At 38.7% G+C, this 27,353-nt stretch overlaps 1 protein-coding gene across 2 annotated transcripts; it reads left to right on the top strand.

Moving 5' to 3' along the window:
• The first annotated feature begins 9,048 nt into the window (after positions 1-9,048).
• LOC121968247 (polyamine oxidase 3-like) lies at positions 9,049-20,423 on the top strand. 2 transcript variants are annotated; one of them, XM_042518705.1, is made up of 4 exons: positions 9,049-9,129; positions 19,911-20,026; positions 20,160-20,248; positions 20,352-20,423. In XM_042518705.1, the coding sequence occupies exons 1-4, from the start codon at positions 9,099-9,101 to the stop codon at positions 20,419-20,421; spliced, it is 306 nt and encodes a 101-aa protein (XP_042374639.1). In that variant the 5' UTR covers positions 9,049-9,098; the 3' UTR covers positions 20,422-20,423. The 2 variants fall into 2 exon arrangements, 1 of the variants encoding a protein (XP_042374639.1); XR_006108020.1 differs by lacking the exon at positions 9,049-9,129 and adding an exon at positions 9,301-9,374.
• The last annotated feature ends 6,930 nt before the right edge of the window (positions 20,424-27,353 follow it).

Below are 27,353 nucleotides of genomic sequence, written 5' to 3'. Positions count from 1 at the left end.
GGATATTGCCATGCTGATCCGGATATTTCCATGTTTAGTGTCATGCATCATCTCGCATGATTGCATACTGCGCGATAGTCTGCTCCATTATTGTCGAGCACATCGTCAGTTACATGTATCCATACACACCACCACTCATGGGTTAGTGGTATATCAAACAGGTGTGTGACAGTTCTGCTGTTTGGCTCCGTTGGTCTGGTGACTCAGCGTGGTAGCCGGCAGACAGTTCTGCTCTATTTGGCTTCGCTGATTTAGTGTAGCAGCGTGGTAGCCGGCAGGCGGTTGGACTCTGTTTGGCTCCGTTGGTCCGCTCATGGGTAGTGTGACGCAGCGTGGTAGTCGATAGAGATTTCCTCCCCGTCATCGTGTACCGGGAGATGAGAGCATTGAGCTCCCCCATTTATGATTTGGGATAGGAGGATAGGTGTACTCCGACAGCATCCCATCCACTCGGTCACTCATCAGGAGCAGTGACGTCAAAGTGCACGGTTGTCACAGTCCTACCCACTCGGTCTCACCATTGTGTGTGACATGGCTGACTGGCGTCAGGGGTGACCATGACATTTGCATCATATGCATGATGCATTTATTGCTTGTATTTGTTGCATTTACTTGTTGCATTTATATGGATGCATATGATTGACATGCATATAGGATTTATGACACTCTCGGTCTAACGACCCTGTTGTACTTATACCCTGGTCCTGGTTAGTACAATTTTCTCCTGCTTATTTCAGTTTCATTTACCCTTCTTGTATCAAGAGACTATACGCATGATTAGTGCTGGTTATTATTTGCTTTATTATGCATATCAGTTGTTACCTGCTGAGTTGTTGAACTCACCCCCGTGGACACTATCTTTTCAGGTACCAGGTTGTTTATGGAGTCGCTTGGAGTATCCTACCTGCCGGTCCCCACGTCACATCAGATGGCCTGTCTCCGTTTTTATTTATTTATATTTTGGTAGATGAATGTGTGTATTTGGCTTTGTGTTCTGGTTTTATTTTCGGAGTGTTATATTGTTGTGTGGTGTAAGCCTAGTCGGCTAGCAGTCTTATAAATTGGTTTGTATTTGGTTTTCTATTGTATTCCGCTGTGTTTGGTTTTGGTACAGCCGAGTGGGCTGTTAGATTTATATATAACTGTGTGGTTATGTTTTATCAACCGAATAGGTTGTATATAAACTGCGTCGTTGTGTGTAGATTCCAGCCGCCTGTGGCTGAGGTATATTGTGCATGTAGAAATGATTCAGATTGTCAGTCGTGCAGGGGAGGTGCTGCCGAAATTTCTTCAGACAAGGACTCCCCCGGGGCGTGACAATTTAGTGGTATCAGAGCCAGGTTCGAATACTTGCTATGTGTTCTGGATTTTTGAGATTTATCTTATACCAATTTATTTGGTATCAGATCACGATTTACGAGTTTTATATCCCGTGTTTTGGATTTCATATTTTAGTTTTCTCGATGTGACTTTTCGGGTTTTGGGACCTGGCAGCAGCAGGACATCTCAAGCTATAGGAGGTATGTTGGTATACTGTTATCCTACCTTTTTGTTAGTATATGCACCGTTGACTATTACAGTTTATGACATGTATTAACATTCTTTATTAGTACCTGTCTAGTTGATATAGCATATATTTTATGTGTTAGGTAAACCCCTGATCATGGTCGACTTTAATAGAGATGGAGGATTACAGTCTCTGGTGATTTTCCATATCATATCACCAGTAGTTTTAGCTTCTGTTACTACTAGTTGGTTAGAGGTTGGAGACACATACCACTCTCTGTTGTTATTGGCTAGGTGCTAGGTAATGACTAGTAAGTACATATTTTTGTTGACTCAGCCAGTAATGTACTGATATACTTTAGTTAGTTTCGTCAGTAAATAATTGATTTACTCTGGTTAGATTGGTCAATAGAAGACTGATTTATGCTGTCGACTTGGGTAGTCGTAGATCGATTTACCTTAGTTGCTTGTGGAGGATTTGTGTACATTCATTAAATTTAAATAGTCAATGTCCGATTCATTTGTTTTGGTTGGTCCGATCAGTAGGGGATTGACTTACTCTATTTTATAGAGATGATGATCTTTGGGTTATTTGTGCTTAGGTTGGTATCTAGAGCACATTTGAGTACATGTTTTGTACTGACGTGGAAAAGACTGAATTGATCGTATACCATTATCGATTTCGGTCAGTCTATAGAGGATCGATGTATCCTATTCCATGTGGACTTTAATTTTTGACTGTATGTACCTAGTTGGATAACTTAGAAGGTGACCCTGTCGTTTCAGAATGCAAGGTTGATTGGATTAAATATGCTGATTTTGCATATCTATGTGGTGGGTACATATGATTGTTATGTGTTGTAGGAGTGTTATGATGGACGGTCTAATTGCATGTAGTGGGTGTATACTTTTCCAGTTATGATTGTTGTGGGATTCTAGTAGATTATACCCGGTGGTCTGATTGGTTTATTGGAAGTATCTTGTCGATTAAATTGGTGTTGTGATATGTACACATGTGTTTGGTGTGGTATTCGAGGTAACTTGCTGATTATGTTTGATTTGTGAGTGCACTCGGGTTTAGTATGCTTTATTGGAAGTATATGTTGACTATACTTATAGGATATGTGTACACATGTTTGGTGAGTATTCTTGGACGTGTATGTCGATCATACCTATGTTGTGTGTACACGTGTGCCAGGTGTATTGTTGGTAGCATCATGATGATTCTACCTATGTTGAATGTAGGATGTGGAGTGCCTACATTATATCATTTGTTGTATTACCCCGTCAACTAATTCTCCTATCAGTGGATGACCCACTAGGATGTTGATAGAGTTGACGATGGATTTGATTTGCTTACTAGGTTGTTATACCCTTGACTACTCATAGTGATTTGTAGCAGAGTGATCTTGTGCAATCACTAGTTGGATAGTTAGGTGTCTTGGACACTTATGTATTGTTTGTGGTGGAGCGTAGCTCCCACATATTATTGTTTGTTTGTGGTAGAGCGTTGCTCCCACATATTTAGGGATTGTTTTGTGGTGAAGCGTTGCTCCCACATATTACGGATTGCTTGTAGCGGAGCATTGCTCCCATATTTATTGCAGATACATATTACAGATTATTTGTAGTGGAGTGTTACTCCTACACATATGGAGGATTTCTTGTGGTAGAGCGTTGCTCCACATGTGTGGTATTTCATGTGATGGAGTGTTGCTCTCACACTGGAGGATATATTCTTTGGTGATTTATATCGTTGGTGATCAGATTCCTGACTTGTTGTCGGGGATCTTATGGTTAGGAATGTCTGTGATACGGACATTATGTGTCTTAGTTTTACCATTAGGGCTTGCGGAGCCTTAGATATTTTCAAAGACTCGATGAATTTGGTATTTCTAGGATGTTTGGATCGGTTTCCATTGTCTTTATTGATGATGTGGTGATCTATTTCGGATCTGAGGTGAGTCACGTACACCATCTTCGCATAGTTCTAGAGATGTTTCGACAGAAACGTCTATATGTGAAGATCAGTAGTGCGTATTTTGGTTGTCTTCTGTGAGATGTTTAAGACACACGGTCACCAGTAGGAGTATACCGTGGTTCCACAGGAGATAGAGGTTGTTACCGTTGGGAGTAGACGGAGTCTATACATGAGACTCGCAACTCCCTTTGTCGAGCTAGATATTACCGGAGGCTCGTTGGGGGTTTTCCACGCGTTGATATGCTACTGACACGCCTGACCAGGAAAGGCGTGAAGTTCACGTGGTACGAGGACTACGAGACCATCTTCCAGGAGCTGAAGCGGAGACCAGTGTCCGCTCCGATTTTGGTTTTACCTTCTGAAGAGGACGTATTCCTGCTCTATACCGACGCATCTCTACAGGGTTTGGGCGTTGTTTTGATGCAGCACGGCAGGGTAGTCTCCTACTTCTCAGCATTTGAAGGAGCATAAGGAGAACTACCCAGTACATGACTTGTGGCTGGCCGCCATTATTTTGCCTTGAAGATTTGGCAGCATCATCTATTCGGTATTACATTTGAGATTTTCACTGACCATAAGAGTCTCAAATATCTGTTCACTTAGAAAGAAACTTAATCTCCGACTGAGGAGATGGATGGAATTCCTGAAAGATTACGATTTGTATCATTAGCTATTACCCGGGGAAAGCTAATGTGGTTGTCGATGCACTCAGCAGGAAGTCCAGAGGGACTTTGGCTTGCCACCGAGTTTCAGTTACAGACTTGGTTCAGGGTTTCTCCGAGTTAGACCTTGAGGAGAAGGGACAGACAGAGCAGGGTATTCTGGTTACCATGGTTGCTCAATTGTCGATCAAGACAAGGATCCGAGAGGCCCATGCTGGTGATCAGCATTTACAGTCCATTGGCAGCCGGATAGCTTCCGGGTAGCAGACTGAGTTTCCCCGAGATGAAGAGGATATTATATACTTCCGAGGCAGATTATGCGTACCTCAGTCTCACCCGGTCTTACAGGAGCTACTTCAAGAGGCTCATCGTTCTCAATTTGCTATCCACCCAGACGGTACCCGATGTATCGAGGTTTGAAGTGTTGTATGGTAGGCCTTGTCGGACACCCATCCTCTGGGATGAGGTTGGAGAGGCCCAGCTGTTGGGACCTCATAGAGCTCAGCAGGAGACAGAGTTGGTCCGTATTATCGGACGGAGGATGTTAGAGGCGCAGGACCGCTAGAAGAGTTATGCTGATCGGAGATGCAGACCCTGAAGTTCTCTACTGGAGACTATGTTCTACGGGTCTCCTTCACGAAAGGGATGAAGAGATTTGGCCTCAGAGATAAGCTAGCTCCGCGATACATTGGACCTTTCCAGATCCTGGAGAGGATTGGAGTAGTAGCTTATCGGCTGGCACTACCACCATCCCTAGCAGGCGTTCATGACATATTCCATGTATCTATGCTAAGAAGATACGTAGCCGACCCAGCATATGTGCTGACAGATATCTCAGATCCCATTCAGTCTGACGTCACTTATGAGGAGGTTCCGGTACGGATTCTGGACCGGAAAGAGCGTCAGTTGCAGAACAGGACAATCCGACTGGTTAAAGTCAAATGACAGCATCATTCAGACGAGAAGGCTACCTGCGAGCTCGAGGATACGATCCGAGCTCGATATCCCCATCTTTTCACTTGAGGTATGTGATTTAATTTACCGTTCAGCATTTACACTATTTACCTGTTGTTAGTATTTACTGATGGTAGATAATGAAATTTGGGAACCAAATTTTTATTAGTGGGGGAGAATATAAAATACCGAAAAAATGGCGAATAATGATAAGGGAATTTTCCGAAATTTTTATAAATTTTTCGGGAATTTTTCAGAGCTCGTATGGACGAGTTTACGGGGATAAAAATAGGTCCCGGGGAAAACCTGTTTAGGTTACCCAATTTAAGCGAGGAAAAGGTTCATTTTTCCTTTTTGTTTTCTTTTTCTTTATTTTCTTTTGCTCCTCCTCTTCCATCGTCGTGCCCCAAATCCCCCGCGCGCCTTCTCTTCCCCTCACGCGTGCCCTAACAGACGCCGCAAACCGCCGCTACCTCCCTCTCCTCTGCTCGACGCCGACGACGCCAGGGAACAGAGAGCCGGTGGCTGAGCATCTCCTCTCTCCCTCTTCCTTTCTTCTTCCCTGTCTCCGCCACTGAGATCGGGACGCGCCGTCGCCCCTCTCGGCCGGAAGCCACCTCCAAGCCGTGCCCTGGATCACCAATCGACCACCTCTGCCCTAGCCTCTTCACTGTTGCACACCGCCGCCTTCTCTCGAGTTCTATCGCAGCAACGAGACGAGGCCGAGCGCCGGCCACCATGTCCGGCACCAGTCACCTGTGCCCTAGCGTCGCCGCCGCATGGGACAGCGCCGGCCTTCTCCAGCCGAGCCCTAGTTCCCGATCTGTGGTTTCCGAGGGTGTTCGGTTGCTCCGATGCTACTGGTAGGTAGGTGTTCTGCCTTAGATTTTTGATTTGGGTATATGATCTCTGTATGGTTTGATTGGGTGCTTGGTTTGTTGGAAGGTAGTGACCTAGGTTGGTTCCGGCTATCATTGCATCAGTAGCTTGTGGTTGACTCTGCCCGATCCATGGCTCTTGGTAGCTGCTGAAGAGGAAGAGGTGGTGAGAACAGGTTATTACTAGAATTAGGTTGTTGCTTGAATTAATGATCTCTAGTCTTGTTCTGATCTGTGATCTTCCTATTGATCTCATCTTGATCTGTTGAGCAAGTAGGATTCCAGCCAAGTGTTGTGCGCTGTAGGGAAAACTTTAGCAAGGAGGTCTTGCTGTGGTATACCTTGTTTCCAACAACAATCAGCTCACCTTGTTCTGTGTTCAACAACGGTTGAGCTTGAGGTATGGTGTAGGAATTTGGATACGTATTATAGTTGGATGATGTGATTAGTGTTTTACCCTAAATTAGTCGTAGGGATTTTATTTAGCTACTTATTGAATTTTAGCTAAATAAAAATATATATATTGGTGACACCAAACTTTGACGCGAGACGAGCATCTCGACGTCAGATTGGACCTTCCTATTGGAGGCGAGTACTTTGACTTTATGTCATTTGATATGCATAATAATGTCTTTAACAAATAGCAACGATTGTGTTTTCTTATTTTCTTCGGTTGATCACTACCTAATCTGTTACATGCTTGTTTGTTTATTTGCTATGCACCTCATGTTAGTATTTACCTGATTATGCATATTTATAGAGGTAGTGACACAACCCTATTATTTATCATGTTCAAGACCTAGGGTTTTTTTTTTATACCTTATCTGGTCTGTGTACCTTGATTTGATTCATTTTCCTATGGTACACATTTTATATTTATATATGGATATTGTCATGCTGATCCGGATATTGCCATGTTTAGTGTCATGCATCATCTCGCATGATTGCATACTGCGCGATAGTCTGCTCCATTATTGTCGAGCACATCGTCAGTTACATGTATCCATACACACCACCACTCATGGGTTAGTGGTATATCAAACAGGTGTGTGACAGTTCTGCTGTTTGGCTCCGTTGGTCTGGTGACTCAGCGTGGTAGCCGGCAGACAGTTCTGCACTGTTTGGCTCCGCTGGTTTAGTGTAGCAGCGTGGTAGCCGGCAGGCGGTTGGACTCTATTTGGCTCCGTTGGTCCGCTCATGGGTAGTGTGACGTAGCGTGGTAGCCGGCAGAGATTTCCTCCCCGTTATCGTGTACCGGGAGATGAGAGCATTGAACTTCCCCATTTATGATTTAGGGTAGGAGGATAGGTGTAGTCCGATAGCATCCCGTCCACTCGGTCACTCATCAGGAGCAGTGACGTCAGAGTGCACGTTTGTCACAGCCCTACCCACTCGGTCTCACCATTGTGTGTGACATGGCTGACTGGCGTCAGGGGTGACCATGACATTTGCATCATATGCATGATGCATTTATTGCTTGTATTTGCTGCATTTACTTGCTGCATTTATATGAATGCATATGATTGACATGCATACAGGATTTATGACACTCTCGGTCTGACAACCCTGTTGTACTTATACCCTGGTCCTGGTTAGTACAGTTTTCTCCTGCTTATTTCAGTTTCATTTACCCTTCTTGTATCAGGAGACTGTATGCATGATTAGTGCTAGTTGTTATTTGCTTTATTATGCATATCAGTTGTTACCTGCTGAGTTGTTGTACTCACCCCCGTGGACACTATCTTTTCAGGTACCAGGTTGTTTATAGAGTCGCTTGGAGTATCCTACCTGTCGGTCCCCACGTCCCATCAGAAGGCCTGTCTCCGTTTTTATTTATTTGTATTTTGGTATATGAATGTGTGTATTTGGCTTTGTGTTCCGGTTTTGTTTCCGGAGTATTATGTTGTTGTGTGGTGTAAGCCTAGCCGGCTAGCAGTCTTATAAATTGGTTTGTATTTGGTTTTCTATTGTATTCCGCTGTGTTTGGTTTTGGTACAGCTGAGTGGGCTATTAGATTTATATATAACTGCATGGTTGTGTTTTATCAGGCGAGTAGGCTGTATATAAATTGTGGGGTTGTGTGTAGATTCTAGCCGCCACTACAATAAAAAAGCCTTACAACAACACTCAAACGACAACGGTTTTATACCAAACCGTTGTCTTTTTGCCTTTTAACAACGGTTTTAACAAAAACCTTTTCCTTTAACAATTTTTTTGGCCTACGACAACGGTTTTTAAAAACCGTTGTCTATTTATGTTTTTTTAAGACTACGACAACGGTTTTTAAATGCTACAACAACAGTTTTTGAAAACTGTTGTCTATGTGCGCTTTTTTTGGGATTACGACAACAGTTTTTAAAAGCCGTTGTCGATTAAGTGATGTTGAATACTGGTGTTTTTTTTCCTTCGCCAATTTTTGCCCCGCTTTTTTTCTTTCCCTCTCCCCGAAAGTTTTTTGCCGCCGCATTCCACCCATTTATCTTCTCAATCCGTCCCTCTTTTCTCTTTTCTCACAATCTCTCGCTCACCGGAGCCGCGCAGGAGCAGCAGCAGTCCACGAGTCCATTAAGGACGCCCTCACCGGCAAGACCTCCGACATGAAATCCACTAACAGTAAGTGTCCTCTACTTCTTCCTCCTGCATCTTCTCGTCGAAAACCCTAGATGCTCCACTGCCTTCCATCCTAGATGGGCCTCAGGTTCACTTCTGCCATATGCGTCGCTGCCGCCTCAACTAAAAGGCCTCTCTATCATGCACTCTTCAACATGTGACTTAGTGATCAAACACAAACCCTAATGAAAACGAACCTGCGATGGAGGAAGAGATCTCTGCTGCTCTTGGACAAACTTCTTCTCCGCGTACTCGCCACTATCACTGACACCCTTCGCCTCCCCACCTCCCTCATTTTCAAATCATTTGAGGGGTTTTGTTCCTTACATATATTTTATGCTTGTTTCTGCCCAAATAGAGTCCTTTTTGTGACCTATTTCTGTGTAAATTTTTAGTCACAAAATCTTCAATTTTTTGACTGATTTCAGGTCGATTCTTAGGGCTTCCAGTCGTGAGATGTTGGTGTTCAAGCTTAGTAGAGTTTTGAATCTACTCATCCCTTTTTCAATGATTTCCAGCATCAATTTGGATTTTTCTGGTGAGTATAGCCTCCTGCTCTATTCCAGCTTTCGGTATATCAAGTTTAAAGATTTTTAAGAGCTCGATTTCAACCTCTAGTGTGAAATCGCAGAAGGGTTTCGTGAGGTATACAGGCTGCCAAAATGGGAATTTTACCTACTTCGATTTAAATCTATTCACTGCAATGATTTAGCTCATGATCAAAGTAAACTTAAAGGATTAATCCAGAGCCTATGGGAACTTTCTGAATTCATTTTATTTAAGGTATTCTTTCCTTTAATGGTCATCCCTTTAGTTTTCTTTGTATCAGTATATTGTTATGTTATATATCTTTTTTTTGTGGGAATACTGAAGCTAGTTACATGATTATCTGTCATAATTGCAAATAAAACTAAATTTTTATGTTTGGGGTGTTTTTTGTTGTCAGTCTTATTATTGGGGTACTTTCTGAATTATTTTTATAGTTCAACCATGTGGAAGGAAAATACATTTGGTAAATATATATACAACACGACAGAATATGTTGCTTGTTCTTGTGTTGGATTTATTATTAATTATGTTTTTTTTCATGGTGTTAAAATATATTCTAGTTTGCATTTTACTGCTTCACATCAACATATATATCTATATATATATTGACTTAAATTTGTTGGTGCGGGAAGCATCCGACGATCGAACTCGTGTTTTGATAACGGCAAAGAATTCAAAGTTAAGATGTTTTTTAGTCTAACAAGTCTACTTGAGGATTTCAGGAAAGTCCTAGCTGCGGTTAGGCAAAGGGAAAACCCTAGGGGGCGGTAACCCTAGGTCATAGGGGGTGGTAACCCTATGCGGAAAGTCTTGGCAGGTCGAGGGCTTCAGGCAAAAGTCCTAGGGGGTGGTAACCCTAGGTGAAAAGTCCTGGTGTCACGAACCAGGTGAAAGACTGGACTAGCCGGGGAAGCGGATGTCCAGCAGAAAGTCCGGAAGCATCGGGTGCTGAGCAAAAGTCCAATCGATCTGGAGGATCGGCTGACAACAGGTAAATCTCCTGAGTGGAGTAGGTGAGGACGTGTTCCCCGCAGAGGGAACAGTAGGCGTCGGGTCGACCTAGGGTTTCCGGCTGGAAATCCAAAGTCAGACTCGGACAGTCCGAAGACTGTCGTTTATTCCTTACTATGTTTTATCATATTCTAACACTATCTTGCAGGGTATTTTGCTCGGACTAACCTTTGTTTGCAGGTGAGGAACCTGCTGGAAAAAGAGTGTCTGGGCGCCCGGAATGGATCCGGGCGCCCGGGACCAAAGTTTATCCCCTGCGCGACTTCGCCACGTGGAGCATCCTGGTTGGTTGGCCACGTCACACTCCAGGCGCCTGGAAGGGATCTAGGTGCCCGGAACCGCATATAAAAGGAGGGTTGAGGTGCAGCTTCAAAGAACAACTTTCTAAAGCGATCTTCTGCAACGTGCTGCGAATACGACCATCCTGAAGTGCTGCAAGTACACCCCGACGACCCGGAGCTCAGTCTTTTCGATTCTACATTGTTGTTGGTATATTTTATTAGTTATTGTACTTGCAATCTGTAACTATTTAACGGATTTATAGTTGTTGCCCACCGAAAGCGATCAAGGATCGCGGGCCTTCGAGTAGGAGTTGCCTTAGGCTCCGAACGAAGTAACTCCTTCGTGTCTGTGTCTCTTAACTTAATTTCCGCTGCATTAACTCTTACGTTTTACGATTCCGATAATCGAACAATTTTAGCCACGAGCGCTATTCACCCCCCCCCCCTCTAGCGCGGTCTCGATCCAACAATTGGTATCAGAGCGGGGTCGTTTTGAATTGGTGCAACCACCTTTCAAAACAAATTTTTTTCGTGGTATTTTTTTTTTTTTTTTTTTTTAAAAAAGGTCAATTAACATTTAGCTTTATAGCTATATTTTAATTCTTTTATCGAATCGTTTTTTGCTCAAAGTTGGTCGATACCACTATTCGTGTTTTTGTACTTTTTCAGATCAAAATGTCTCAACAAGAGGGGTTCAGTACTGTTCGTCCCCCACTATTCTCCGGAGATGATTTCGGTTACTGGAAGGGAAGAATGGAGACGTATCTGAAGATTCAATTCGAAACATGGATGATCATTAAGACGGGACTTCAGCTACCATCCGATGACGACGGCAAACCGACTCCCTGCGAGAAGTGGGACGCCTCTCTAATCAAAAAGGTGGAAGCCGACGCCAAAGCTACCTGCACCCTCCAGTGCGGCCTTACCAAGGAAGAGCTCAACAGGGTCGGCCCATTCACCTCCGCAAAGGAGCTCTGGGAAAAGCTAATCGAACTCCACGAAGGCACTGACGACACCAAGGTAAGTAAAAGAGATCTTCTACTTAATAAGTTATATAATCTAAAGATGCAGGAAGGCGAGACGGCGAGTTCTGTACATGCGAGAATCCAAGACATCCTCAACTCTCTTCACGGAATCGGGCAGAAGATAGAGAATCGGGACGTCATAAGGTATGCTTTAAACTCATTTCCAAGGAATACATTGTGGGCATCAAAGGTAGATGCCTACAAAGTCTCTAAGGATTTGTCCTCCTTAAAATTAGACGAATTATTTAGTGAGTTTGAACTCCATGAACAAACTAATGCACAGCCATCCGAGAAAGGGATTGCTTTGGTTGCAGGAACGAGTCGAACACGGGAATCAAGAGGACGGCGAAAAGTTGAATCGGAATCAGAAGACGAACCCGATTCAGAAGATTCAGAAGATGAACTGGCCAGCGAATTTGTGAATCTTGTAAAGAAACTCTACAAGAAGAAGAAAGGCTTCAACAAGAAAGATCTGAAGAAGGCAGTTCAATCCAAGGAGGCTCAACAGAACTCAAAGACAAAGTTCGAAGTCACTTGCTACGAGTGCAACCAAAAGGGGCATATAAAAGCCAACTGCCCCAATTAAAAGGAAGCCAAGAAGCAAAGAAGAAGGAAAGTCCTAAAGGCAACCTGGGACGAATCTTCTTCGGAGGACGAAGACGACGAACTCGACCAAACGAGTTTACTCGCATTGATGGCCCGGGACCAGATCAGCGAATCCGAGAGCGAGTCAGAATCAGACTCCGAACAAAGCCACGGATCCGCATCCGTTTCCGAAGGGCCAGACTCCGCTGTAAGTATTCCTAGGCTTAATAATTTAGTCAATTATTTACTTCGCAAATTAGCCAAGTCAAATTTGAAAATTAAGTCACTTTTAAAAGAGGTAACCATTCTTAAAGAAGTAACTAAATCAAAACCTTTAACTGAAGATTCAACTCAAGTACAACAACTTGAGGAAGAAAATTTAAATCTGAAAAATCAGTTAAAAGATTTAAAAATTACTTTAGAAAAATTCTCTCTGGGCTCCAAGAATTTGGATCTAATTCTTGGGACACAAAGAGCCGTCTACAATAGAACTGGGCTAGGATATAAAAAGAAATATAAATCCTATTTATCCTTAATAAACAAACAAAGTAGTAAATCAGTCCAAGCATGGGTCCCCAAGTCCAAATTGATCAATCAAATTGGACTTGGCCAATACTGGGTTCCGAAGGATCAAATATACTACCTCGACAGACCATATCTAGGCCGTGATCCAGGGAAAGCTAAAATGAAAACGATCTTAATTTAAAAATTCGAAATTAAAATTAAAAAACCAAATTCAAAATTCAAAATTCAAAATTAAATTAAAAATCAAATTCAAAATTCAACAAATCGAAATTGTGAAAAGTAGATGGAGGATCCAAACTAGCTGGCACCTCCAACTGAAATACCCGACAGGGTAACTGAACCTAATTTACCCGGAATGGGTAAAACAAGAGTAGACTACCCAGTAGGGTAATTAAGGATAGATTAAAAAGGGTTAGATTTAACTTGAAAGACAGTACTGGTGAAATTTTTTGATGATAGTACGTTAGGGAAACTTGGGCATCGCATGTCTAGGAAGATATGGCTTCGACCTGGTGCATTTGGCCAAGTGGAACTGACCGAAGCTACCCTTAAATGGATCCTAACTAGTTAGACCAAGGGTTAGTATTAAGTTCAGTGGGTAGGACTATTTGGGAAACCTCGAAGGCATGGTTACTTTAATGAGTTCCTTGTGACTCACCATAGCCCAGAAGTTTATCCAAAGAATGCCTACTTGTTAAACCCAAAGCTAAACCTGAATCTAACACAAAGTTAAACTAAACCTGTAACTTGAACCTCAATTCATCTCACATCAATTATAGGATTCCCTGATTGACAATGTAGATCGGGTGAGATGACTAAGGAATAAAATTGTCTTTTCAAACAAATTTCAAAATTATTTAAAAATCTTTTCAAAAATCAATTTCAAAATTATTCAAAATTATTTAAAAATCTTTTTCAAAATCATTTCAAAATTATTTAAAAATTATTTCAAAATTACTTAAAAATCATTTCAAAATTATTTAAAAATCTTTTTCAAAATCATTTCAAAATTATTTAAAAAACATTTCAAAATTACTTTAAAATCTTTTTCAAAATCATTTCAAAATTATTTAAAAATCATTTCAAAATTACTTAAAAATCTTTTTCAAAATCATTTCAAAATTATTTAAAAATTATTTCAAAATTATTTAAAAATCTTTTCAAAATTAATTTCAAAATTATTTAAAAATCTTTTTCAAAATCATTTCAAAATTATTTAAAAATCATTTCAAAATTAATTAAAAATCTTTTCAAAATTATTTAAAAATCTTTTCAAAATTATTTAAAAATCATTTCAAAATTATTTTAAAATCATTTCAAAATTACTTAAAAATCTTTTCAAAATTATTTAAAAATCTTTTCAAAATTAATTTCAAAATTATTTAAAAATCAATTTCAAAATTATTTAAAAATCAATTTCAAAATTATTTAAAAATCTTTTCAAAATTATTTTAAAATCTTTTCAAAATTAATTTCAAAATTATTTAAAAATCAATTTCAAAATTATTTAAAAATCTTTTCAAAATCAATTTCAAAATTATTTAAAAATCAATTTCAAAATTATTTAAAAATCTTTTCAAAATTATTTAAAAATCAATTTCAAAATTATTTAAAAATCTTTTCAAAATTAATTTCAAAATTACTTAAAAATCTTTTCAAAATTAATTTCAAAATTATTTAAAAAACTTTTCAATTTCAAAATTATTTAAAAAACTTTTCAATTTCAAAATTATTTAAAAATATTTTCAAAATTAATTTCAAAATTACTTAAAAATCTTTTCAAAATGAATTTAAAAATTACTTAAAAATCTTTTCAAAATTAATTTCAAAATTACTTAAAAATCTTTTCAAAATGATTTTCAAAATTACTTAAAAATCTTTTCAAAAATAATTTCAAAATTACTTAAAAATCTTTTCAAAATGAATTTCAAAATTACTTAAAAATCTTTTCAAAATTAATTTCAAAATTATTTAAAAATATTTTTCAAAATTATTTAAAAATCTTTTCAAAATTAATTTTAAAATTATTTATCTTTTCAAAATAAATTTCAAAATTATTTAAAAATCTTTTCAAAATTAGTTTCAAAATTATTTTAAAAAAAAATCTAAAATTAATCATTTAAAATCTAAAATTAATTTCAAAATCATTTGAAAAATCTTTTAAAAGTTATTTTAAACTTAAAATTATTTTAAACTTAAAATTATTTGAAAAACTTAAAATTCAAAATTATTTGAAGACCTTAAATCTCAAACTCAATAAACATAGTGTCTGCTTCAATCACGCTATCTCCATTAAAAAGAAACCAATTCAACTACTTCATGTGTAGGAATTGGATCAATGGATGTTGGATAGTGGATGCTCCAGACATATGACTGGAGATAAATTGAAGTTTACCAAACTCAAGTACAAGAGTCTAGGATCAGTTGCATTCGGCAACAACGGTAAACTTAAAGTAATCGGAAAAGGTAATATTGAACTTAGTTCCGATTTCATTATTCGAAATGTTTTATTGGTTGAAAATTTTAACTTTAATTTACTAAGTATAAGTCAATTGTGTGACAGCGGATACCAAGTTAATTTCGATAAATCTGAATGTCTAGTTAAAAATATTGAACATCCAGAAATTAAACTTAAGGGACTTAGAAAAAATAACATCTACACAATTGATTTATCAATTTCCTCAATAAAGTGTCTCCTGACACAGCAAGAGGAAACTCAACTGTGGCACAGAAGGCTGGGTCACACACACACAAGACTTATTTCAAAAATGAGTCAAAATGGTCTAGTTAGAGGTTTGCCCAAATTAAAATTTATTGAAAATTCAATCTGTGATACATGTCAAAAAGGAAAACAAACCAGGTCAACCCACAAGTCAACTAACCTAGAAAGATCCAACACCATACTTGAGCTTCTTCACCTTGATCTATTTGATTCACATGGAGCCAAATCACTAAACAAGAACCAATATTGCTTAGTAATAATTGATGACTACTCTAGGTACACTTGGGTGAAATTTCTAAAAACAAAAGATGAAACCTATGAAATATTTAGTAATTTTTGCAACTTAACGGAAAATGAAAAAGATACTAAAATTAAAAGAATAAGAAGTGATCACGGAGGGGAATTTGAAAATCATAAGTTCACCCAATTTTGTAAAATAAATGGATACCAACATGAATTTTCATATCCTAGAACCCCCCAACAAAATGGCCTAGTGGAACGTAATAATAGAACTTTACAAGAAGCAGCTAGAACTATGTTAAATGAATATCACTTAAATCATCAATTTTGGGCTGAAGCAATAAATACTGCAAATTACATTCAAAACAGAATTTTAATTAATAAATTTCATAATAAAACAGCATATGAACTCTACTATAATAAAATTCCCAATCTAAACTATCTAAAAGTATTTGGGTGTAAAGTTCACATTTTAAATACTAAAGATTACTTAGGAAAATTTACACCCAAATCTAACCAAGGAATATTCTTAGGATACTCCTCAACCAGTAGAGCCTTTAGAGTATTTAATCAAAATACCTTGAAAGTTGAAGAAACAACTAATGTAATATTTGATGAAGAAAACAATTTACCTAATATAAATGAAAATATTGACACTAATCCTAGAGCAGCAGACGATGATGAAATCCAACCTAATCTTAATGAGTCAGAAGAACCAGTTTCTGACTCACAAATAAGACCAACTAGAATAAGCTCCTCTCACCCACCTGACCAAATTTTGGGTGACCCAAACCTAGGAGTCAGAACTAGATCGTCCTATAGAAACCTTAGTCAGATTGCTCTAATTTCTAAAATTGAACCTAAAACTATAGAAGAAGCCCTGCCTGATCCAGACTGGATCATTGCGATGCAGGAAGAATTAGCCCAATTTGAGAGAAACCAAGTCTGGGACCTTGTACCTAAACCCATAGATAAATCAATAATAGACACTAAATGGGTTTTTAGGAACAAGTTGGATGATCACGGTGATATAGTAAGAAACAAAGCAAGGTTAGTAGCCAAAGGGTTTAGTCAAGTCGAAGGCTTAGACTATGATGAAACTTATGCTCCAGTAGCTAGACTCGAGTCCATTAGGATGTTATTAGCCTATGCAGCCAATAAAGGATTCAAATTGTACCAAATGGACGTTAAGTCAGCCTTTTTAAATGGTTTTATCAAGGAAGAGGTCTACGTAAGCCAACCTCCAGGGTTTGAAGACATAGACTACCCTAATCACGTATTTAAATTAAAAAGGCACTATATGGACTAAAACAAGCCCCTAGAGCATGGTATGAAAGATTATCTAATTACTTAATATCCAAAGAATTTAACCAAGGACAAATCGATCCTACTTTGTTCGTGAAAACTATAGGAAAAGACATCTTTATAGCCCAAATTTATGTTGACGACATAATCTTTGGTTCAACCAATTCAAAATTCTTAAAAGAATTCGTCAAATTAATGGAAAATGAATTTGAAATGAGTATGGTTGGAGAACTTAATTTCTTCTTAGGTTTACAAATTAAACAAACTAAAGATGGAATCTACATTTATCAAACTAAATATGCTAAAGAGTTAATTAAAAAATTCTGTATGGAAAATTCAAAAATAATAAATACTCCAATGGCAACCAACATAAACATTGACTCTGACCCTGAAGGAAAACCAGTTGACTCAAAATACTATAGAAGTGCCATAGGTAGCTTACTCTATCTAACTGCAAGTCGACCCGACATATTATTTGCAGTAGGTATGTGCGCTAGATACCAATCATGTGCAAAAGAGTCACACCTATCTTATGTCAAAAGAATACTTAGGTATATTAAAGGAACTCTAAATGTAGGACTTTGGTATCCAAGAACTTGCACTTTTGACCTTTATGGCTATTCTGATTCAGACTATGCTGGGTGCAAGCTAGACAGAAAAAGTACAAGTGGTGGCTGCCAGATTCTAGGTCAGTGCCTAGTAAGTTGGTCAAGCAGAAAGCAACATTGTGTTGCTCTATCCACTACAGAAGCTGAATACATAGCTCTAGGAGAATGTGCATCTCAATTGTTATGGATGATGCATACACTAAAAGACTATCAACTAGACTATAAAAATACTAAAATCTTTATTGATAATATCAGTTCAATTAATCTGACCAAAAATCCTATACACCACTCTAGGACCAAACACATAGAGGTAAAACACCACTTTGTAAGGGATCATGTAGCTAAAGGTGAAATTGCACTCAACCACGTTGAGTCCAAATCAAACCTAGCTGACATTTTTACAAAACCCTTACCTGAACTTGAGTTCAGTGGACTTAGAAGGCAAATAGGAATGTGTTGGGTAGAATAGATATCTTACTATTATTATTTTGTTTTCAAATTCTAGGAAAAATAGTTTTCAAAACTCCAATTTTGTTAGATTTTTAAAACTTTCTGGAATTAGCCTAGCCTTTCCCCCTAAATATCATGTTCCCCTAGAATTAAGCCAGAGCATCTCACAAACACCTAGGTTTACCTTGATTGTGATTAAAAAACATAGAACGGTGTGAGATGCATAGGGTATAGCCTGGACTCAAGAATGCTTATATCTGTGCATCAATATGATTCTGGGCGTTAAATATGCAATAGACATTAATCAAGTTAAAGTTCTCCAACTCTAGTCAAATCTATCTGGACCAAAAAAAAAAAAAAACTTAACTTGACTAACCTAGTAAAAGCTATTGTCCTATAGACAATCAGCAAGTAACTAAAGGTTAGACAGTTGGCAAAAGACACTCAATTTCTATGTTCAAGAATGTTTTGTTCTCTATGGCTCTGATACCTAACATATAAACATGACTTATGCTTGGACTTAAGGACCAACTGAACTTAAATGAATAATCCTGTCCACCTTAACTTCCAAACTCTGTTGAACATTGCTAACTTTAATCATGTACAACCCCTTACACATTGCCCATTTTTTGAGTTATGGCAAAGGGGGAGAGTAGCAAAAATATAGTAAATATAAAATTCAAGTTAAAAATATAAAATTCAAGTTAAAAATTAAGGGGGAGCAAAAGTTAAGGGGGAGCCAAAACTTAAGGGGGAGTATATAGGGCAAAATTTACTTTAGTTACCTTGTTCATCTATACTTAGCAAATTTTGCCTATGTTTAAAATGACTATCTATTCGCTTGTTTACTTAACTTTGAATTTGTGTTGCCATAATCAAAAAGGGGGAGATTGTTGGTGCGGGAAGCATCCGACGATCGAACTCGTGTTTTGATAATTGCAGGAAAGTCCTAAGTCTACTTGAGGCAAAAGTGCTAGCTGCGGTTAGGCATAGGGAAAACCCTAGGGGGTGGTATCCCTAGGTCATAGGGGTGGTTAACCCTATGCGGAAAGTCTTGGCAGGTCGAGGGCTTCAGGCAAAAGTCCTAGGGGGTGGTAACCCTAGGTGAAAAGTCCTGGTGTCGCGAACCAGGTGAAAGACTGGACTAGCCGGGGAAGCGGATGTCCAGCAGAAAGTCCGGAAGCATCGGGTGCTGAGCAAAAGTCCAGTCGATCTGGAGGATCGGCTGGCAACAGGTAAATCTCCTGAGTGGAGTAGGTGAGGACGCATTAGGCGTCGAGTCGACCTAGGGTTTCCGGATAAATCCAAAGTCAGACTCGGACAGTCCGAAGACTGTCGTTTATTCCTTACTATGTTTTATCATATTCTAACACTGTCTTGCAGGGTATTTTGCTCGGACTAACCTTTGTTTGCAGGTGAGGAACCTGCTGGAAAAAGAGTGTCCGGGCGCCCGGAATGGATCCGGGCGCCCGGAACAGGTCCGGGCGCCCGGGACCAAAGTTTATCCCCTGCGCGACTTCGCCACGTGGAGCATCCTGGTTGGTTGGCCACGTCACACTCCAGGCGCCTGGAAGGGATCCAGGCGCCCGGAGCCGCATATAAAAGTAGGGTTGAGGTGCAGCTTCAAAGAACAACTTTCTAAAGCGATCTTCTGCAACGTGCTGCGAATACGACCATCCTGAAGTGCTGCAAGTACACCCCGACGACCCGGAGCTCAGTCTTTTCGATTCTACATTGTTGTTGGTATATTTTATTAGTTATTGTACTTGCAATCTGTAACTATTTAACGGATTTATAGTTGTTGCCCACCGAAAGCGATCAAGGATCGCGGGCCTTCGAGTAGGAGTCGCCTTAGGCTCCGAACGAAGTAACTCCTTCGTGTCTGTGTCTCTTAACTTAATTTCCGCTGCATTAACTCTTACATTTTACGATTCCGATAATCGAACGATTTTAGCCACGAGCGCTATTCACCCCCCCCCCCTCTAACGCGGTCTCGATCCAACAAAATTTTCTTGCAGCATCATTCTATCAGAAGACTGAAGCAAGGCAATCTCACTCTCCTTCTGCCATTGTCATTGGTGGTGGATTTGCAGGGATTGCAGCTGCTCATGCACTGAAAAATGCAGCTTTTCAGGTGTTATGTCGATATAAATTAACAGTTTTTTCAGTTGCCTTTACATATTAGATTCTAATTTATGATATGAATGCAGTGTGTGAAGTGGCTGGGTAAATTTGTATCACATGGAAGTTTATTTTTTATTCCTTAGGTTGTGCTTTTAGAATCTCAGGATAGAATTGGTGGTCGAGTTCACACTAACTACTCATTTGGTTTTCCTGTTGACATGGGAGCAGCCTGGTATGCTTCTTTTTTTTGTGTTTTTGTTTTCATTCCTTCTGAAGAGGATTGTGGCCAGCCTTCAAAATTTCAGTGACTAGAAGTTTTAATTTGGACACTTCAGGTTGCATGGTGTCTGCAACGAGAATCCATTGGCATCTTGGATTGGAAGACTTGGTCTACCAATTTATTGAACTTCTGGTGACAATTCTGTCTTGTATGATCATGACTTGGAGAGGTAATGGTTAACTGAATAACTAACAGATATCACTGATCATGGAGACTATAATCTTATGGAGACAAATTTACTTCTATTTTTTAGCTACGCACTCTTTGATGGTGATGGACATCAAGTGCCTCAAGATCTAGTGGAAAAAGTTGGTAAGGTGTTTGAAACCATTCTGGAAGAGGCAAGTTCTTTATTAACCTTATATCTGCAGTGCTGATAACTTAGAAATATTTCTCTTGTGAAATGACTGTTCAACGTTTACAGGCTAACAAACTCAGGTATGAAACAAATGAAGACATGTCTATAGCACAAGCTATTAAGCTACTCATGGAGAGGCATTCAATATGATGCATTATTAATGAATTAAGTCTACTTTATGAGATTTCAGATTTTTTTTATTATTCATAGGCATTTAGTTTAGATCAAGTGACATTTCTTTTTCTTCTTCTTACAGGTGGAGTTTGAAGGATTAGGAGAATTAAGAAGCAAGGATGAAGAAGATGAAGGATTAGGAGAATTAAGAAGCAAGGATGAAGAAGATGAAGGCATTTAGTTTATCTTCTTTCTTTATCTACTTGGTCCACTTCGATCCAAGTACGATGCAAACATGGCAAGGATGAAGAAGATGAAGGATTAGGAGAATTAAGAAGCAGTGTTTTGTTACTCTTCTAGTGTTGTACATGGTAAAAGTAGTTCAAATGATCCAACTCTTCAAAATTGGATATCAAGATTAGGATGTTGTGTTACTCTTCTAGGATTAGGATGTTGTGTTGTTCTACCTTTGTTTTAATAGTGTCGTTGTCATTTTGTTGGCTGCTTTTGAAATTTCTTCGGAATGTTGTAAATATTATTTTTGAATGTTAGAAAATTATATGTTAAATTTTATTTACAAATTTAGTATTTTGAATGATTTATAATACTAGAAAATTGTATAATAAATTTTAATATTTTTTTTATTTTTTATCAAAAAAAGACAACGGTTTTTCACTGTTGTCGTAAATAGTTTAAAACTGTTGTTGAAGACCCTGTTATTAAAGGTAGACGCTCAAAGACAACGGTGAAAAACTGTTGTCTTTGAAGGAAAAGACAACAGTTTTTCACCGTTGTAAAAACTGATGTCTTTGTCTTCAAAGACAACGGTTAAAAATTGTTGTCTTTGAGTATCCCCTTTAACAACACAGCCTTTAAAAACAGTCCGAAAGGGGCTACGACAACGGTGAAAAACCGTTGTTGTAAGGCTTTTTTCTTGTAGTGCGCCTGTGGCTTAGGTATATTGTGCATGTAGAAATGATTCAGATGTCAGTCGTACAGGGGAGGTGCTGCCGAAATTTCTTCGAACAGGGACTCCCCCGGGGCATGACACCCGATGAAATTAAGCTTCCAGTGTTCGCCCCGAACACACAACTTAATTTCATCAATAATAATTCATACCACTAAAGAATTATTATTGAACTACCGCACCAATCCCAAATTATATTTTGGGCTCCTTCTTATTATGAGTGTGTTAATCTCCCTATGTTTAAGATGTCGAATGTCCACTAGTTAAATGAGTTACTGACAACTCATTTTAATTAATATCTTAGTCCAAGAGTAGTACCACTCAACCTTATCGTCATATCGGACTAAGTCCACCTGCAGGGTTTAACATGACAATCTTTATGAGCTCCTCTTGGGGACATTATCAACCCAGATTACTAGGACACAGTTTCCTTCTATAATCAACAAGACACACTATAAGTAACATCATTTCCCAACTTATCGAGCATTTTGATTTATCGAGCTAAATCTCACCCTTTGATAAGTCAAAGAAATAAATATTAAATATATGTGCTTGTTATTATATTAGGATTAAGAGCACACACTTCTATAATAACTAAGGACTTGTTCTTTTATTAAGTCAGTATAAAAAGAACTTTCCTTAAATGGTCTTGCTCAATACACTTAGAGTGTACTAGTATAATTTATTAGTCAAGATAAACTAATACCTAATTACACTAAGAATATTCCAATGGTTTGTTCCTTTTCATCTTAGTCGTGAGCTACTGTTTATAATTTATAAAGAACCGATAACACGATCTCCTGTGTATGACACCACACACCGTGTTATCTACAATATAAATTAATTGAACGACTACACTCAGTATATATAAATATAGATACTTGACCAATGTGATTCTTATTTCTAAATAAATGTTTATACAAAAGCTAGGCTTTTAGTATATACTCTAATAGGTGCCTTTGCTTGCGCAATGGCTTTAATGTTGTCTTAGTAAATAGGTAATGCTTCAACAGTGGATAGAACCACACCAAGTTTTGTAATGAACTTTCTAATCCAAACTATTTCATTTGCTGCTTCCGAAGCTGGAATATATTCTGCCTCACAGATAAAATCTACAACAGTGTCTTGTTTGAAACTTTTCTAACTAATTCCACCTCCATTTAATATGAATATGAATCCAGTCTGAGACTTAGAGTCATCCTTGTCCATCTAGAAACTGGCATCCGTATACCCGTATATGATCATATCACCATCTCCATATACTAAGAACATATCATTATTCTTCTCAAGTACTTAAGGATTGTCCTAACAGCCACACAATGATCCAATCCTAGATCTGACTGGTATCTACTCACAACACTCAGAGCATATGATATATCGGGCCTTATATATAACATAGCATACATGATAGATCCTATTGCGGACGCATAAGGTATCTTGCCTATCAAAATCCTCATCTTTTGTGTGTGGGCACATAGACTTCGAAAGGTGAATTATATGCCTCATAGGTATGAAACCTTTCTTGGATTCAGATATGCTAAACCATTTTAGCACTCTATCTATATATGTCAACTATGAAAGACCAAGTAACCTTTTCAGTCTATCTCTATAGATCTTCATCCCTAGGATGTAAGTTGTTTCTCCCATGTCTTTCATAGAGAATGTCGTAGACAACTAAACTTTCACCGACTATAGAACTAGCACATCGTTTCCCATAAGTAATATATCATCAATATATAATATTAGGAATACAACCACACTCCCACTAATCTTTTGGTATACACAAGGTTCATCTAGATTTTATGAGAAATCAAACTCTTTGATCACCTCATCAAAATGGATATTTCAACTTCTGGATGCTTGCTTTAGTCCATAAATGGACCGTTGAATCTCGCATACTCTATTCTTGTTAACAGATGTGAAACCTTCAGGCTACATATCATATACACGTTCACAAGAAAATTTTCATTAAGGAAAGTTATTTTCACATCCATTTGCCATATCTCATAATCATAATAAGCTATTATAACTAGAAGTATACGAATAGATTTAGGCATGAATACAGGTGAGAAGGTTTCATCATAGTTAATGTCTTACCTTTGACGATAGCCTTTCACCACCAACCTTGCCTTGTAGGTAATTACATTACCATCCATGTCAGTTTTTTCTTAAAAACCCACTTGCACCCTATAGGTGTAATGCCTTCAGGTGGATCCACCAAATTCCAAACTTGGTTTTCGTATATGGAATACATTTCTAACTTCATAGCTGTAAACCACTCATCCTTCTCTAAACTATTAAGAGCTTCTTCATTATCAGTAGGTTCCTCATCCTCAATGAGTAACACGTCATTCAATTCTCTTATAAGAGATCCATATCTCTAAGGAATATTGTGTGTCCTACCTAATCTACGAGGAGGTTATGTCATAATTGGTTGCGATTCTTGACTAGACATCTCACTAGTATCTATTAGAGTCTCTTGAAATTCATCAAGTTCAACTATACTCCCACTTGCTTCCTACAAGAGAAACTCTTTCTCTAGGAATGCAGCATGCCTTGAAACAAATACCTTTTGTTCCAAGGGGTGATAGAATTAGTAACTCTTAGTTTCCTTAGGGTATCCAATAAACAAACACTTATCAGACTTAATGTCCAACTTGTCTGATACAGTCCTCTTCACATAAACAGGACATCTATATATCTTCAAATAATATATGAGGGGTTTCTTACTAGCTCATACATCATATGGAGTAGTTGAGATTGCCTTCGTCAGGATTCTATTTAGCAAGTAAACAAATGTCATGACTGCATAACCCAAAAGGTTTTGGGAAGATTTGTACGATCCATCATTGACCTAACTATGTCCAACAGGGTTCGATTACACCTTTATGATACACAATTATATTGTGGCATATAAAGTGGAGTCCATTGAGACAATATATCATTGTCCTTTAGATAATCTTGAAACTCTTGGCTTAAATACTCACCATCTCGATTAGATTAAAATATTTTAATACTTTTACCAAGTTGTTTCTCTACTTCATTTATGAATTCTCTAAACTTTTCAAATGCTTCAGACTTGTGTTTCATTAGATACACATACCCATAACAAGAGTGAACATCAATGAAAGTAATGGAGTGACTATAATCTCCTAGTGTATGAGTTGGCATTGGTCCACATATATCAGTATGTATGAGCCCAAGTAACTCATCAACTCATTCACCCTTTCCAGGAAAAGGTAACTTTGTCATTTTACCTTTTAAACATGAATCGTATGTATCAAATGTATCAAATTTAAATGATTTGAGAACTACAATCTTTTGTAATTCGGACATGTATTTCTTGCTTATATGGCTAATGCGACAATGTCACGAGTAAGAGGTTAATTGATTATCTATTTGAACGTGTTTATTGTTCATTTCGATATTGAATACATCACCATATATATCTAACGCGTAGATGTCATTGCATAAAGTTCCTATGTCATAAAGAACATCATGCAAAGTTATATAACAGCAATTGTTAAGCAAGAAATAGAAATAATGTTCTTTATTAATGTAGGAACAAAATAACAATTATCTAGTTCTAAGACAAGTCCACTAGGAAGTTTTAACAAGTATGTTCCAATAGCAACTACAGCAACCTTTGCTCCATTCTCAATTCATTGACTTGATTCTCCCTTGATGAGTCTTCTTCTATTCCTTAGCCCTTATATATCATTATATATATATGAGTCATACCTAGTATCCAATATCCAAGTATCTGAGGAAATAGCATGACAATCAATAACAAAAATACCTAAAGAGGATGAGACATCAGATGCTTTATTCTTCTTCACGGACTCAAGATAAATCTTGCAGTTTTTTCGCTAGTGTCCCATCTTGCCACAATGATGGCATGGGCCTTTTTATATTGGTTCTACTATCTTGGCTTTTTGCTCTTCCCATTAGCCTGATGTTTTAACTTCCTCATAGAACCTTTCTTAGAGGAGTCTACTAGCATCACACTTTTCTGTTCAGCTTTAATAAAAGGCTCCACGGTCTTGAGCATATTAATCATCTCGAGGATGATCAATTCTAAATTGTTCATCTGATAGTTCGTCACAAATTATGAATGAAATTTTTGTTGGTGCAGTGAGCACCAGATGATCGAACCTGAGTTTTGATTATGGCAAAGGGCTCAAAGTTAAGTGGTGGTGTTATCTAACAAAGTTCATGGAGCTTGCAGGAAAGTCCTAAGTGATACTTAGGCAAAAGTCCTAGCTGCGGTTAGGCAGGTGAAAACCCTAGGGGGTGGTAACCCTAGGTCATAGGGGGTGGTAACCCTATGCGGAAAGTCTTGGCAGGTCGATGGCTTCAGGCAAAAGTCCTAGGGGGTGGTAACCCTAGGTGGAAAGTCCTGGTGTCGCGAACCAGGTGAAAGTCTGAATTGGCCGGTGAAGCGGATGTTCAGCAGAAAGTCCGGAAGCATCGAGTGCCGAGCAAAAGTCTAGTCGATCTGGAGGATCGTACTGGCAACAGGTAATCTCTCCTGAGGGGAGTAGGTGAGGACGCGTTCCCCGTAGAGGGAACAGTAGGCGTCGGGTCGACCTAGGGTTTCCGGTCGGAAACCTGAAGTCAGACTCGGACAGTCCGGAGACTGTTAAATACTTCATTTATAATATTTATTGTATTATGTGCTAACTTTGTGCTGCAGGGTAGTGTTTGGGACTAACGTATCTTGCAGGTGCAAAGGAGCAACTTAAAGCCTCGGATGAACAGTGTCCAAGGCGCCTCGGATGCAAGGCTGGAGCTGGCTGCGAGAAGCTGTTCAAGGCGCCTTGATGAACAGTGGAAGGCGCCTTGAACAGATGAAGGCGCCCTGTGAACAGTGGAAGGCGCCTTGAGTCTGCGATAAGATTCGACCAGTTTGCTCCTCATCTCCGCGGCTGACTCGGCTGTTCAAGGCGCCTTGGTGAACAGTAGAAGGCGCCTTGAACACCCTTTATAAGGGGTTTCGACCAGCAGCTCTGAATAACAATTTCCAAGCGATCGTTCTGCTACAAGCTGCTCACGAGACGATCCCGAAGTGCTGCTACGAGACACCGACGACCCGGAGCTCCGAAATCTTCAGATTACGATATTGTTGTCGGTATAATTGTACCTTTTTATTGTACTTAACTGTTATACTTGTACTCTTGTCGAGCTATTAGTTGTTGCCCACAGAAAGCGATCAAGGATCGCGGGCCTTCGAGTAGGAGTCGTCACAGGCTCCGAACGAAGTAAACGACCGTGTCTTTTTGTTTGTGTCTTACATTTTCCGCTGCGTATTTTACTTTGATAGTTTTACGATTCCGATAATCGAACAAAATAGCCGCGAGCACTATTCACCCCCCCTCTAGCGCGTCTCGATCCAACAATTGGTATCAGAGCGGGGTCGCTTTGAACTGGTGCAACCACCATTCAAGCATTTTTCGTGGTTTTGTCGTTTATATAGGTTGAAAATATAACCTTACGCCTTTCGTTTTTTCCCTCCAAAATTATTTTCGAAAAATTCATTTTCATCTTTTCACGGTTTATTAGTATTGATAAAATATTGAATTTGGCGAAATTTGAAATAATATTTTTTAAATATTTTT

This window comes from Zingiber officinale, chromosome 3B (assembly GCF_018446385.1).
Source record: "Zingiber officinale cultivar Zhangliang chromosome 3B, Zo_v1.1, whole genome shotgun sequence".
In the NCBI taxonomy this organism is placed as follows: domain Eukaryota; kingdom Viridiplantae; phylum Streptophyta; class Magnoliopsida; order Zingiberales; family Zingiberaceae; genus Zingiber; species Zingiber officinale.
The sequence above is the reverse complement of the archived record's forward strand: the minus strand, read 5'-3'. Positions and strand labels throughout refer to the sequence as shown.